The 14,249-nt window shown below is 37.5% G+C and overlaps 1 protein-coding gene across 1 annotated transcript; it reads left to right on the plus strand.

The window, feature by feature from the left end:
• The first annotated feature begins 351 nt into the window (after positions 1 to 351).
• On the plus strand, positions 352 to 13,706 carry si:dkey-86e18.1 (uncharacterized protein LOC557342 homolog). The gene is made up of 5 exons (XM_051655261.1): positions 352 to 444; positions 638 to 678; positions 778 to 852; positions 11,507 to 11,696; positions 13,005 to 13,706. Exons 1-5 carry the CDS (start codon positions 378 to 380, stop codon positions 13,436 to 13,438), a joined length of 807 nt encoding a protein of 268 aa, XP_051511221.1. The 5' UTR covers positions 352 to 377; the 3' UTR covers positions 13,439 to 13,706.
• The last annotated feature ends 543 nt before the right edge of the window (positions 13,707 to 14,249 follow it).

Raw genomic sequence — 14,249 nt, forward strand, 5'->3', positions numbered from 1 at the left:
GGAAACAAAGTTGTAAAATTGGATATAACTTTACACAGAAAAGGTTTGTAAGTGATTTTATCACAGTAAAATCATGTTCACACAAACATTATGTCTTGTGGCTGTACTTGTGAAATAGTTCGAATTTAACGTTTACGGATTGGCCCCTTTCACTTCCTATGTAAGTGCCTCACTGTAACCTTTTTTATTTCTTTATTAATATTTTAAGAAAAGGGGGTACGAGTCGAAATTAATTTATGTTGTATTAACATTGTGCCACAAATGCTGCTGATTAAGCTTAATTTGTATTGAACCCGGACGTAGATTGAAAATACCGTATCACGTGACCTCTGTCCACCCTTGTCACGTGACTCCTTGTTGCCGGAAGAGCGAGTGGAATGGCGAGAAATGAAGAGAAGCAGTTGGGAAGATTGAATCGACTGTGGCTTCAGAAAGAGAGAGAGGGTAAGAGACCCAGTCTGAGTGGTTATTAAAAAGTGAACTGATCCTAAAATGAAACGACAGAAAATACAATTGCTATAAATGTCCTTTTTTAAGTCCGCGTTAACCACGCTGAGTCGTCCTAATACTGCATTCTCTGCATAAATTGATATTAGAGAAAAAAAATAATACTCTCCCGTCTGTTGCTTTTTTCCAGAGGGTCGTATTAAAGATGTCCACGTGCCAAGGCCAAAACTTGTGAGAACATTGCTTATTGTTTCAATGAGTCAGCTCGCTACAAATATACACCTTTTGTTAATGGTTAGAAATCTTTATTATTATTATTATTACCTGCAGGCAACGTTAAATTCGGTGGCAGCACTGAAGAAGTGGATCCCCAGCATCAAGAGTGAAATCGAGTATTATCTACAGGTACTGCTGTTCATGCACAATGTCAACAAAATAAAATAAGAAGGAAGATGGTACAGTCTATCGCTGAATACACTATTGAGCCGTTTAACGAAACAAGAGTTACTGAAGTGCAGGAATGTTGCTACAAATGCTGTTTGTAAACGCGTCTGTGACACCAAAGTCTTTCTAGCAAGTCAGTCCACTGTCGGCCATCTTTGTAACACTCCCTGGAGGCTATTTCCAGTCATGAAAGTGCAGCTCCTATCTACTTGAATGGAGAAAGACCAACATCTCCAAAACGGTTAGTCAAGATTACGATCTAGAAATGTATTTCAAATCAGCAATAAAATCTGATAATATTGGAATCATAAATTGTGCTTCTTTATCTCATAATACGCCAAAACACGCAATTTTCCTGGCTTGTATAGCTAATGCGCATGCGCGTTCTTGAGTTGATTGACAGGCGATGTCTGCATCTAAAAGGTGATTGGCTCTTTTACCTGTAAGGCTGGACTTTCTTTCTACATCCATTGACCATTGGGTGCTAGAGCTTCTTGGTTGGGCATTCCAATTTCTCCCATTCATTTAAATAGAAGTGACCCATCTCTGCTAAATAGTCTCTGGTGACACACTTTTTTTTTTTTTTTGTCTAGATCTATTATTAACTTATTATTAACTCGAAAATGCATAAGAAATGCAATGCACACAGAACAATTAGGCTACTTGAATACATATCCTCTATGATGAACGTTTTCAATTACTGAGTTTAAAGTCATTTTAATATATATATTTTTTTCTGGGCCCTTAAATTAAAAATGTCTTGTGGTGTACTTCCTTTTTTCAACACGGTATACGTGAACCCGGTTCTGTGACACTGCTGACCCATTGTGCATTCGCACCACTGGAGAAGGTAAAGGTACTTGAACTGATGCAACAATGTCTGATGGAAGAAGGAGCTTGTCAGTAAATCGGCAAAATGCGGTCGAGGCAGTGCTCTAGAAAATTCGGTAGCAACATGTCTACTTCCCGTGTGATAATTTCATTTTGAATTGGAACTGCATCCTCCCTCTAAATTCACTCCCCAGACCCCGTTGCCCCACTTAAGAGCAAAAAGAAAAGAGCAATGTTGTGTTTTGGATCAGAATTGGCTTTATTGCCAAGTATGCTTACACATACAGTACAAGGGATTTGTCTTGGTGACAGGAGCTTCCAGTGTACAACAATACAAAACAGCAACAAGACATAGACAATAATAAAAAATAATTAAAATTTAATAAAAAAATAAATACATTTTTTTAATAGAAAATAAGTATATATAGAATACACAATAAGACAATATATATATATATATATATATATATATATATATACATACACACACACACACACACACATCTAAAAACATTTATATATTTATATACATTTATATATTCATAAAAAAAAAAAAACATTTGCACTGTACATAACAGATTGTATTAGATTTGCACTACCCATGTGTATGTATGTATGTGTGTGTCTTACGTATGTGTATAATTAGTTTTTATTTTTAATTTTTATTATTATCTACGTCTTGCTGTTGTTTTTGTATTGTTTTTGTATTGTTGTACACTGGAAGCTCCTGTCACCAGTACAAATTCCTTGTATGTGTAAGCATACTTGGCAATAAAGCTGATTCTGATTCTATATACAGGTGCATCTCAATAAATTAGAATGTCGTGGAAAAGTTCATTTATTTCAGTAATTCAACTCAAATTGTGAAACTCATGTATTAAATAAATTCAATGCACACAGACTGAAGTAGTTTAAGTCTTTGGTTCTTTTAATTGTGATGATTTTGGCTCACATTTAACAAAAACCCACCAATTCACTATCTCAACAAATTAGAATATGGTGACATGCCAATCAGCTAATCAACTCAAAACACCTGCAAAGGTTTCCTGAGCCTTCAAAATGGTCTCTCAGTTTGGTTCACTAGGCTACACAATCATGGGGAAGACTGCTGATCTGACAGTTGTCAAGAAGACAATCATTGACACCCTTCACAAGGAGGGTAAGCCACAAACATTCATTGCCAAAGAAGCTGGCTGTTCACAGAGTGCTGTATCCAAGCATGTTAACAGAAAGTTGAGTGGAAGGAAAAAGTGTGGAAGAAAAAGATGCACAACCAACTGAGAGAACCGCAGCCGTATGAGGATTGTCAAGCAAAATCGATTCAAGAATTTGGGTGAACTTCACAAGGAATGGACTGAGGCTGGGGTCAAGGCATCAAGAGCCACCACACACAGACATGTCAAGGAATTTGGCTACAGTTGTCATATTCCTCTTGTTAAGCCACTCCTGAACCACAGACAACGTCAGAGGCGTCTTACCTGGGCTAAGGAGAAGAAGAACTGGACTGTTGCCCAGTGGTCCAAAGTCCTCTTTTCAGATGAGAGCAAGTTTTGTATTTCATTTGGAAACCAAGGTCCTAGAGTCTGGAGGAAGGGTGGAGAAGCTCATAGCCCAAGTTGCTTGAAGTCCAGTGTTAAGTTTCCACAGTCTGTGATGATTTGGGGTGCAATGTCATCTGCTGGTGTTGGTCCATTGTGGTTTTTGAAAACCAAAGTCACTGCACCTGTTTACCAAGAAATTTTGGAGCACTTCATGCTTCCTTCTGCTGACCAGCTTTTTAAAGATGCTGATTTCATTTTCCAGCAGGATTTGGCACCTGCCCACACTGCCAAAAGCACCAAAAGTTGGTTAAATGACCATGGTGTTGGTGTGCTTGACTGGCCAGCAAACTCACCAGACCTGAACCCCATAGAGAATCTATGGGGTATTGTCAAGAGGAAAATGAGAAACAAGAGACCAAAAAATGCAGATGAGCTGAAGGCCACTGTCAAAGAAACCTTGGGCTTCCATACCACCTCAGCAGTGCCACAAACTGATCACCTCCATGCCACACCGAATTGAGGCAGTAATTAAAGCAAAAGGAGCCCCTACCAAGTATTGAGTACATATACAGTAAATGAACATACTTTCCAGAAGGCCAACAATTCACTAAAAATGTTTTTTTTTATTGGTCTTATGATGTATTCTAATTTGTTGAGATAGTGAATTGGTGGGTTTTTGTTAAATGTGAGCAAAATCATCACAATTAAAAGAACCAAAGACTTAAACTACTTCAGTCTGTGTGCATTGAATTTATTTAATACACGAGTTTCACAATTTGAGTTGAATTACTGAAATAAATGAACTTTTCCACGACATTCTAATTTATTGAGATGCACCTGTACATACACATACATACACTACCGGTCAAAAGTTTTGAAACACTCATTCTTTATTATAATTTTTTTCACATTTTAGAATAATAGTAAAGTCATCAAAACTATGGAATAACATAAATCAAATCAAATCAAATCAAATCACTTTTATTGTCACACAGCCATATACACAAGTGCAATGGTGTGTGAAATTCTTGGGTGCAGTTCCGATCAACATAGCAGTTGTGACAGTGATGAGACATATATCAATTTACAATAAACATCAAATTAACACAACACAATTTAAAGTGTAATATACACATAATTACACACAACACAATATACAAACAATAACATGCACTGTACAGTATACAATACACACAATATAGATACACATTATTCAATAAAAAATATTGAATGGAACTATGGGAATTATATTGTGACTAAACAAAATCCAAAATAAATCAAAACTGTGTTATATTTTAGCATGTTCAAAGTAGTCACCCTTTGCCTAGAATTTGCAGACATGTACTCTTGACATTTTCTCAACCAACTTCTTGAGGTATCACCCTGGGATGCTTTTTAAACAGTACTGAAGGAGTTCCCATCTATGTTGGGCACTTATTGGCTGCTTTTCTTAATTATTTGGTCCAAGTCATCAATTTCAAAAACTTTTTTTTTTAAATACATTTTTTTTAGTTTTGTAATGAAATAAATTAATATGGTGGCACAATTGTATTTTTGTCTACAAAACTAATTTCAAACATTTAAGCATACGCCTTCAGATCAAAAGATTTTTAAGCTCATGAGAAACATTTCAGTCGAGCATTTCAAAACTTTTGACCGGTAGAGTATATATATATATATATATATATACACATATACAAACACAGACACAAATGTAGTGCAAAACTAAATACAAATCTGTTGTATACAGTGCAAGGGAATGTAATGGCAGAAGAGGTTGGATGTGTTGGATAAGTATAAAAAAGATTAGACTGTGAATTGCACATAATTATTGCTCAATGGGGCAGTTTTAACTGTTCATGAGATGGATAGCCTGAGGGGAAAAAACTGTTCCTGTGCCTGACAGTTCTGGTGCTCAGAGCTCTGTAGCGCCTGCCAGAAGGCAACAGTTCAAAAAGATAGTGGGCAGGGTGAGTGGGGTCTAGAGTGATTTTTCCAGCCTTTTCCTCACTCTGGAAGTGTATAGTTCTTGGAGGGAGAGCAGGGGGCAACCCGAACTGTCCTTTGTAGTCTTTTGATGTCTGATTTCGTAGCTGAACCAAACCAGACAGTTACTGAAGTGCAGAGGACAGACTCAATGACTGCTGAGTAGAACTGTATCAGCAGCGCCTGTGGCAGGTTGAACTTCCTCAGCTGGTGAAGGAAGTACAACCTCTGCTGGGCCTTTTTCACAATGAAGTCATTGTGGGTCTTCCACTTCAGGTCCTGTGAGATGGTAGTGCCCAGGAACCTGAATGACTCCACTGATGCCACAGTGCTGTTTAGAATGGTGAGGGGGTTCAGTGTTGGGGTGTACCTCCTAAAGTCCACAATCATCTCCACCGTTTTGAGCATGTTCAGCTCCAGGTTGTTTTGATTGCACCAGACAACCAGCTGTTTAACCTCCCTTCTGTTTGCAGACTCATCGTCATCTCGGATGAGGCCGATGACAGTGGTGTTGTCTGCAAACTTCAGGAGCTTGACAGAGGGGTCCTTTGTGATGCAGTCATTGGTGTAGAGGGAGAAGAGTAGTGGGGAGAGCACACATCCCTGGGGGGCACCAGTGCTGATTGTACAGGTGCTGGAAGTGAATTTCCCCTGTCTCACGAGCTGCTGCCTGTCCGTCAGAAAGCTGGTAATCCACTGACAGATAGACGTGGGAACAGAGTGTTGGTGTAATTTATTTTGGAGTATAGCTGGGAAAATGGTGTTGAAAGGCAAACTGAAGTCACAGAAAGTATCCTTGCATTTGTCCCTGGTCTGTCCAGATGTTGCAGGATATGATGCGATCCCATGTTGACCGCATCCTCCACAGACCTGTTTGCTCGATAAGCAAGTTGAAGGGGATTTAGAAAGGGTCCAGTGATGTTCTTCAGGTGGGCCAACACCAGTCTCTCAAATTATTTCATGACCACAGACATCAGGGCGACAGGTCTGTAGTCATTAAGTCCTGTGATTTTTGGTTTCTTTGGGACAGGAATGATGATTGAGCATTTGAAGCAGCATGGGACTTCACACTGTTCCAGTGATCTATTGAAGATCTGTGTGAAGATGGAGGCCAGCTGGTTAACACAGGATCTAAGACACGCAGGTGAAACACCATCTGGGCCCTGTTCTTTCCTTGTCTTTTGTTTTCGGAAGACATGGCACACTTCCTCTTCACAGATCTTAAGTGCAGGTTGAGTAGCAGGAGGGGGGTTGCAGGAGGTGTTGGTGTTTGTGTGAAATGAAGGTCAGAGCAGGTGTGGGGTGTGAGATTGGGCCTTTCAAATCTAAAGAATAGGAGTGCTCCACACCAGAGCATGTGAGCGGAGCGGAGCGAGCGCGGAGCGTTGAGCAGAGCGGTGATAATTTCACCCGAGCGGAGAGCGCCTTTTTGAAGATTCCACTCCGCTCTCTCAGGCCGCTTAGTGCCGCTCGCTCAACCCAGAATGCGCTTGGTGATATTCTGGTTTGTGAATCTGCTAAATAAGCAATAGGCCTGAGGTTTTGGAGCACTAACATTGTTTTAGTGAAGTTGCAAATGTTATATCCTCAATAAATGCAAAGTATTAATCAAAGCTAAGAACGAAGAAATCGAAAGGGAGTGTGGAGAGACTGTGACAATTAGCAAATATTCCTTTTGGAATCGTATGTGTCACATTGCCAGAGAGCACGAGGATGTGCTACACGATGTAGTGCAGCAAAAGGTGAGCTAGTAGGCTACACTACTATTCGATAATAAATTAATAGATAAGTAATGTATCTTGTTGTTTTGCCATCATGTTAGTGCAGCTGCCAGCTAGATGCAAGCCCGGTTCTGTGGGGTTGCGAAAGTTAGAGCACCCTCAATTGAATATGTAAAATTAATAATACTGTATATTGGCAAAGCATTTTTCCTTGAATCCCGGCTTACACACACACAAAACCAATAAACATGTATGATCTTGCAGATCAGTGTGTCCTAATTTGCAGGCGGAGTATTCTGCTTTCATGCCTCTATTGTACAATTGAGCATTTGATTAGTAAAGATTTCCGCTCTTGCAAAGAGAATTTCATTGCGGAATTATCTCACTTAATTGACCGCCTGTTGCTTTCGATTTCTGCTTCGGGATAAAGTGGCTCATAACTGCTGGTCTGTTTCCCAAAGCCAAATCCACACCTTAATGAGAAGTGGAATGTAATAAAATTATTCCAGATTAGTGGTTGCAGATAACATCTTCCTACATCGCTTGCTGCATTCATCCGCAGAGAAAAAACCTATAAATGATTGAACATTAGAAAAAAAACTTCTTAAACGAAGGCAGTGTAATTTGTGAATTAAATAATTTTATTTGTTTATTGTTAAACATGATTTCATCTAATATATATATTGGAAAAAATCTAACTTTATGCAGGACAAATATTTTTTATTTGTTTAATCCATGGTTAAGCCTTGCTGTACATATAAAGAGTGCATACACAAGACATGATCGTTTGACGCATATAAAGTCCAGATTCAATTTATAATGCTTTAAAAATATAAAGGAAAAACAAAGGGGGCACATGGTATCTACTAATATAATAATTATTATATAAATAACCACAGTCCTTTAGATTGCATATGATTCATACATACAGTATAAAATTGTAGGGAATATTAATAAAGCAACAACACTGAAAAAGAGAAAAACATTCACTGCTGTTTTCTGGATAACTTAATACACCCTTTAAAACTGAACACAAAATTGGGATGATAAATTGCTCATTTTAATTTACAGACCTGAGGTCTGATAGCATTAAATCAGAAACATATTAATGTATCAAATCTATAATCATTCTGTGGAGACAACTGAAAAACAATTATGAATTTCACTTTTACCTGCAATAGTTTTACTGGTACCAGTCCATGTTTTCATTATTGCCATAAAGGACTCAAACTAACTTTAGAGTTGAAAAGATTGTGGTTTTCTGGGTCGGTTGTGTCTCTCGGGTCCTGTTTAAACTGAAAAGCGCAAATTGGCACGTATGCAAGTTTCCGCGCCAACCCACATATGTTTTATCACTTGTAGAGGTGTGTTTGATGACTTGTTTAAAGTAAATAAAGGTCATTTAGAACAGAATTGTTTTATGGCATTATTTGAAGATGTTCAATGATGTGCTAACAGAGAAATATTTGACTGATTACAAATGATAAGGAAGGTCTGGTTGACCCGATTATCTAACAGCCATTGTAAACCAGTCCAAAATAAACAGCGAGATATTATATACAAAAACACAACAATACAATCACATAATTTCAGATGTGTACATAACTTATCATTTGATAATTTAATAAATGTCGGCCTATGTTCTATATTTTACCCAGAGGGGCACCTCAGCCCATGTGGGTAAAGGGGCAGTTGCTTGGGCCGCTGTAGCTACCCCCTGTGTGCATGTTTGGAACCAAGTATACTACAAAGAAATTTAATGTTGGAGTGGGATTTGAGTGAACGCTTTTTTACCGGTGAGCTTGAGCAGTACTTGAGCAGAGCGTCTGCTTGGGCACGTGGAGCGGGTTATTGAGCGGAGTGTCACACTGCTCCGCTTCGCTCACATGCTCTGCTCCACACCGAGGCGGCCATCCACAGCGCCATCATGATCGTCATCAACACATTTGATGCATCGGTATGTTGAAAAGTAATTGTTCTATGTTCAGTTTATTACACACCATTTTGATGATTGATGAAATTGATTCAACTTTAAAACATGAAACGGAAAAAAGAATTTAGAAAAAATAAATAAAACTGATTTCATAGGATCCTTAAAAACTTGCAGTGTTCGCTTAATTGAGAAACTCTTAAAGGAAGCATGCAATTGCTTTCATTTATTATTTACTTTTATTGATAAAAGGGTGTGTTTAATAGCAGATTACCTTTTTTTATCGAAATTGGTATCGAGAATAGTGAAATTTTACTGGTATTCATACCGACTGCTGAAATTTTGGTGTCGTAACAACCGTAGTGCAGTGTAAAAAAATGGTAATACAATAATACCACCACTATTTTTACATTTTCTGAATTTCTATTGATTCTAAATTCCTGTTTGCTTTGAAAAGTAATAGCACACCTGTCCTCAAAAAGCCACACGATTTGATATGTCATGCATATCTGTAGAACAAACTTTTAGCTTTTTTCCTATTAAGGGCCATTCAGAATATTTACAAAATTATTAGAGGGCCATACAATTGCTTGCAATTTCTGATTGTGGGCTGAAATTAACTTACGCGTTCCGTTATGTGCTCACGCACCAAGAAGTTTTCGATTTTATTCTCGAATGGCCTCGTGGGCCGGGTAAAATGATCTTGTGGGCCTTAGAAGGCCTGAGGCCTGACGGTCCCTACCCCTGGGTTACGATTTTTAAACAAACCAAAAATTATTAGCAGTAATAGTAGTTTTGCTTCATAACTAATATAAACAAAAGATTAAAAAGAAAAACACTTTTATATGTCTGCAATAAATAAGTTTATAATTTAAGGGCAAAAGTCTTAAGTAGATATAGAATCAGATTATGTGCTTATTTTCGTCTGATACAGACCTTTTATGTAGATGAATGCAATAAAATCAGTCCAGACATTGAAATAATCTTATTTCTGTATAAAAGCCCTAATGTCATACCAAATTATATTATTATCATATTAATTATATTATATGTGTGTACCATATTGTTTTTGAATAAATAATGCAGTACCCAATGTGTTATGAGTGTGGTGGATGTGACCAACACTAATAGTAGTTGTGATATGTTTTGATAATTACCTTTTTGATAATGATCTTGCATAACCATAACCAAAGAGCTTTATGGTATGTTTGATGATGTACATTCTGGTTAGAACAGGGGACCCACTTTATATTACGTGGCCTTAACTACTATGTACTTAATCATTTGATACAATGTACTTATTATGTACATACATGTCGTTGCATTGTAATTACATTTAAAGTATTTGCATTTAATAACATTTATAGTTACATTGTTAACTTTACCCCTAACCCCACCCATACCCCAAAACCTAACTCTAACCCCTAATCCTAACCCTACCCTTACTCCTAAACCTACCCATACCTCAACCTACCCATACCTCAACCTCAGTAGCAGCAAATGTGGGCATTTTGCAGAACAACATGTAGTTACACAGTTAATACAGAGTCTTCTATGTATTTAATGTTAGTACATAGTAGTTAAGGCCACCTAATATCAAGTGTGACCGAACAGGTTCTTATTTGGTTGGATTATTGATAAGCAAGCTAATAACAGTGCATCCTCTGTTGCAATTGAAAATGTACAAAGGCAAATCAAAAACAATCATCTGCTAAATGAATAAATGTAAATGTAAGAGTGCATCTGTGTTTAGACTAAATGGTACAAGCAAACAGTCTTATAAATAAATAAAGCTAACAAATAAGCAAACATGATAATGTACAATCAGAAATATATTGTATTTCTTATAACAGGGTTTCCAATTCTTTTGACCAGAGAATTTCCATGACTTTCCCCGTCATTTTTGATCATTGAATAAGGATTTTTGAAATAATTTACAAGGTGCAATTTCTATCCAATAAAATATTTTAGAGCTGAGCAGAACTAGAAGAAATGTATATTCACTATAGACATTTCTATGACATTTTGATCATATTTTAAGATTTTACATTTGTATGTTTTTTATTTATTTATTCAATCAGAGACCATACACATTAATTCACATCATGTCTATGTAAATGTGCCAGATTTAGCTAAGATAGCTAACTTTCATCTGCCGTCCCTGGGCAGGTTGATGTTAAAAAGGAATTCTTATTCATTTCCATTAAAGTGTTAGTTCAACCTAAAATTACAGTTCTGTCATTTAAGTCATTCTAAACCTGTATAACTTATTTTATTCCATGGAAAACGAAAGGAGATTTTAAGTAAAATGTGAGGAACTGACAGCCTCAGTCACCTTTGAGTTTCATTGTATGGAAAAGAGATGCAATGTAAATGAAAGGTGACTGAGGCTGTTGGTCCCTTATACAGGTCATATGGGTTTGGAACAATATAAGTGTGAGTAAATGATGACAGATTTGTCATTTTGGGGTGAACAATCCCTTCAATTTCCAGGCCTGGGTATCAAAACTATAAAAGTCCCAGACAGTTTTAATTTTCCGATAGCCTTGGAATTCTGATATTAGTATCTGTATGTTCTGTTACATTTGTGCGTCTGTATTTAACAGCAGTCGCAGTTGTCTCACTACCCAGAGAGGAAGATAAATGAGTTCCATCGGCATATTGAGGAGCTCGAGAGAGAATACAAACGTTACCTGAAAAAGCTGCGCTCCCTGGACCCCACCTGCAAACACACACCCTGGAAACCCCGAGCATACACCAAGAAGAGACAGGAACCAATCAGCAATCAAAACACCAGTCAGTTGCCTTAATATTTCTACATAGTCAGTTTTTGAATGCCATTCTGTTTTAAGGCACCTACTGAGAGACCTTTGAATGAAAAAAAGGGTTTCTTACTCCACTATATTTCTAGTCCCAGTACTGCTAATTTACAACAAGATTTTATAGACAAACACAGACAAAACAGTAGCAAAATTGTTGACTTCATTCTACATAAATAATTAAAAAGAAAAACACTTAAAGGGATAGTTCACCCAAAAATGAAAATTCATTTACTCCCCCTCATGCCATACCAGATGTAAATGACTTTCTTTCTTCTATTGAACACAAATGAAGATTTTTAAAATAATATTTCAGCTCTATACATACAATGCAAGTGAATGGGTGCCAAACTTTTGAAACTCTAAAATCCACATAAAGGGAGCATAAAAGTAATCCATATGACTCCAGTGGTTAAATCCATGTGTTCAGACACAATATGATAGGTGTGGGTGAGAAACAGATCAATATTTAAGTCACTTTTTTAACATAAAGTTTCCTCCCTGCCCAGTACGGGGCAATATGCAAGAAGGATGTGAATCACCAAAAACAGAAGTAGGAGAATGTTAAAGTAGAGAATGACTGAGCAGGGAGGATAATTTATAGTAAAAAGGGACTTAAAAATGTATGTTTCTCACCCACACCGATCAGATTATTTCAGAAGATATGGATTCAACCACTGGAGTCATCTGGAGTACTTTTATATTGCACTTATGTGGATTTTGGAGCTTCGGAATTTTGGCACCTATTTACTTAGTGTTAGTTCACAATTAGAGACTAAGAAACTTTGTTGTTGAATCAGCAGAAATTTGTATAGAACTCAAATATGCTGTGCATGTCTCTTCCTCATCTGAGCTCTCACTTTACTGTACAACACCCTTGAAACAAATCAAAACAAGTTTTCATTTCACAACGTGTTAACAATGGCTATTTCTGTTTTGCCATCTTTGCTGAGACAGACCCTCAAAGTTATAGAGAACTGAAGCATCGCTGACTAGATCAGCACAAACATATGACTTGCACAAAGATCAAATGAATAAAGTTATAATGTACTCCCACTCATTTTCAAACCTGTCAAAACTGTCTTACTTGTAACACACAAGCAGATGTTAAGCACAATTTTAGCCTCAGTCACCATTTACTTTCATTGTATTTTTACCCATGTAATGAGCACGAATGGTGACTGAGGCTGTCAGCCCCTAACATTCTGCCTAACATCTCCTTTTGTGGGTGAGTAAATAATTACTTTAGATAATCAAATCAACATTGTTCTGTCTCTTTTCTTAGCCCAAAAACTGTGCCTCTTTACCTCAAGCGACCACAGCAGAGAAGAGGAGGATGTTAATGTTTGCGCAGGCCCAGAGGCAGCAGGAGACCAAACATCCCTGACTCAAGTACTAAAACTACACACCCCATCGACTCCCATTACCACCCAAACCACTGATCCCCCAAACCAGGACCTCCCACTGTGCTTTGATCAGTCCCGGCTGGCTGTGGCCATGGCCAGTTCACATGTGGCTCTGGCTGGGCAGCAGCAGGACACTGGCACACTGGCACGAGTGCTGCTCAACGGCCTGCCCAATCTTTCCAGCCTCCCACTAGTTCAGATAGCAGCAAAAGAAGCAACAAGTCAGCCTTCCAATGCTGGCACTGACCCGAGTAAAACTGAACATGTACTGGGACTCGGCTGCTACTTGTCCTCCTCAGATGAGGAGATCTAGATGACTTAAGAAATTTGAAATTTAATTCTGCTCATTTATTGATATAGATGCTTAGTTGAAAATTAGTTCAACCAAAAAGGAAAATTCTGTCATTTGCTCATCATTAAGTCATTACAAACCTGTATGACTTTCTTTCCTCAGTGGAACACAAAATTATGAATTTCCTGGCATTGTACTGGATGTTTTTCCAGTTACAATGAATGGGTACTGAGGCTTTCGAGCTTAAATAAAGAACACAAAAGTAACATAAAAGTGGTCCATTCGATTTGTGCTATATTCCAAGTCTTCTGAAGTTATACGATGTCAGATGACAATTTAAAGTTTATGTTTTTTACATTATTATCCATAGTGCTGCAGACAAATTACATTTTTATATTCAAAATGTAATTTAAATGTTTTCATGTTTGGTGCATGAAAGTGAAACTTGAAAGCTGTACATTACAAATATGTTTATGCACTTGTCTTAACCTAGTTTTAATCCATCTCTGACTGTGATAGGCAATGTTAGAGTCTCTGCTAGGCTGTGGTTAGAGTAGAACTCTGAATAGGACATTACTGATTACTTAATGAAGTATTATGAACAGAAAGTAGGAACAGTTATCAGTTACATAAGTGTATATAAGGAGGCAATTTCAGTATAGGTGTTGAGACAAACCTCAAAGTTTCAGATTGACATATATACAAGTCTGCTTGGTAGGATAATGCTTGTACCACAACAGCGCTGATTAATATGACTGCAATGCTTAAACTCACAGTATTTACAGCGATGCTGAGTCAGAGAGAGAGAGAGACAAAAATGTGTGTTTACTAA

Source organism: Myxocyprinus asiaticus, chromosome 25 (assembly GCF_019703515.2).
Source record: "Myxocyprinus asiaticus isolate MX2 ecotype Aquarium Trade chromosome 25, UBuf_Myxa_2, whole genome shotgun sequence".
NCBI lineage: Eukaryota > Metazoa > Chordata > Actinopteri > Cypriniformes > Catostomidae > Myxocyprinus > Myxocyprinus asiaticus.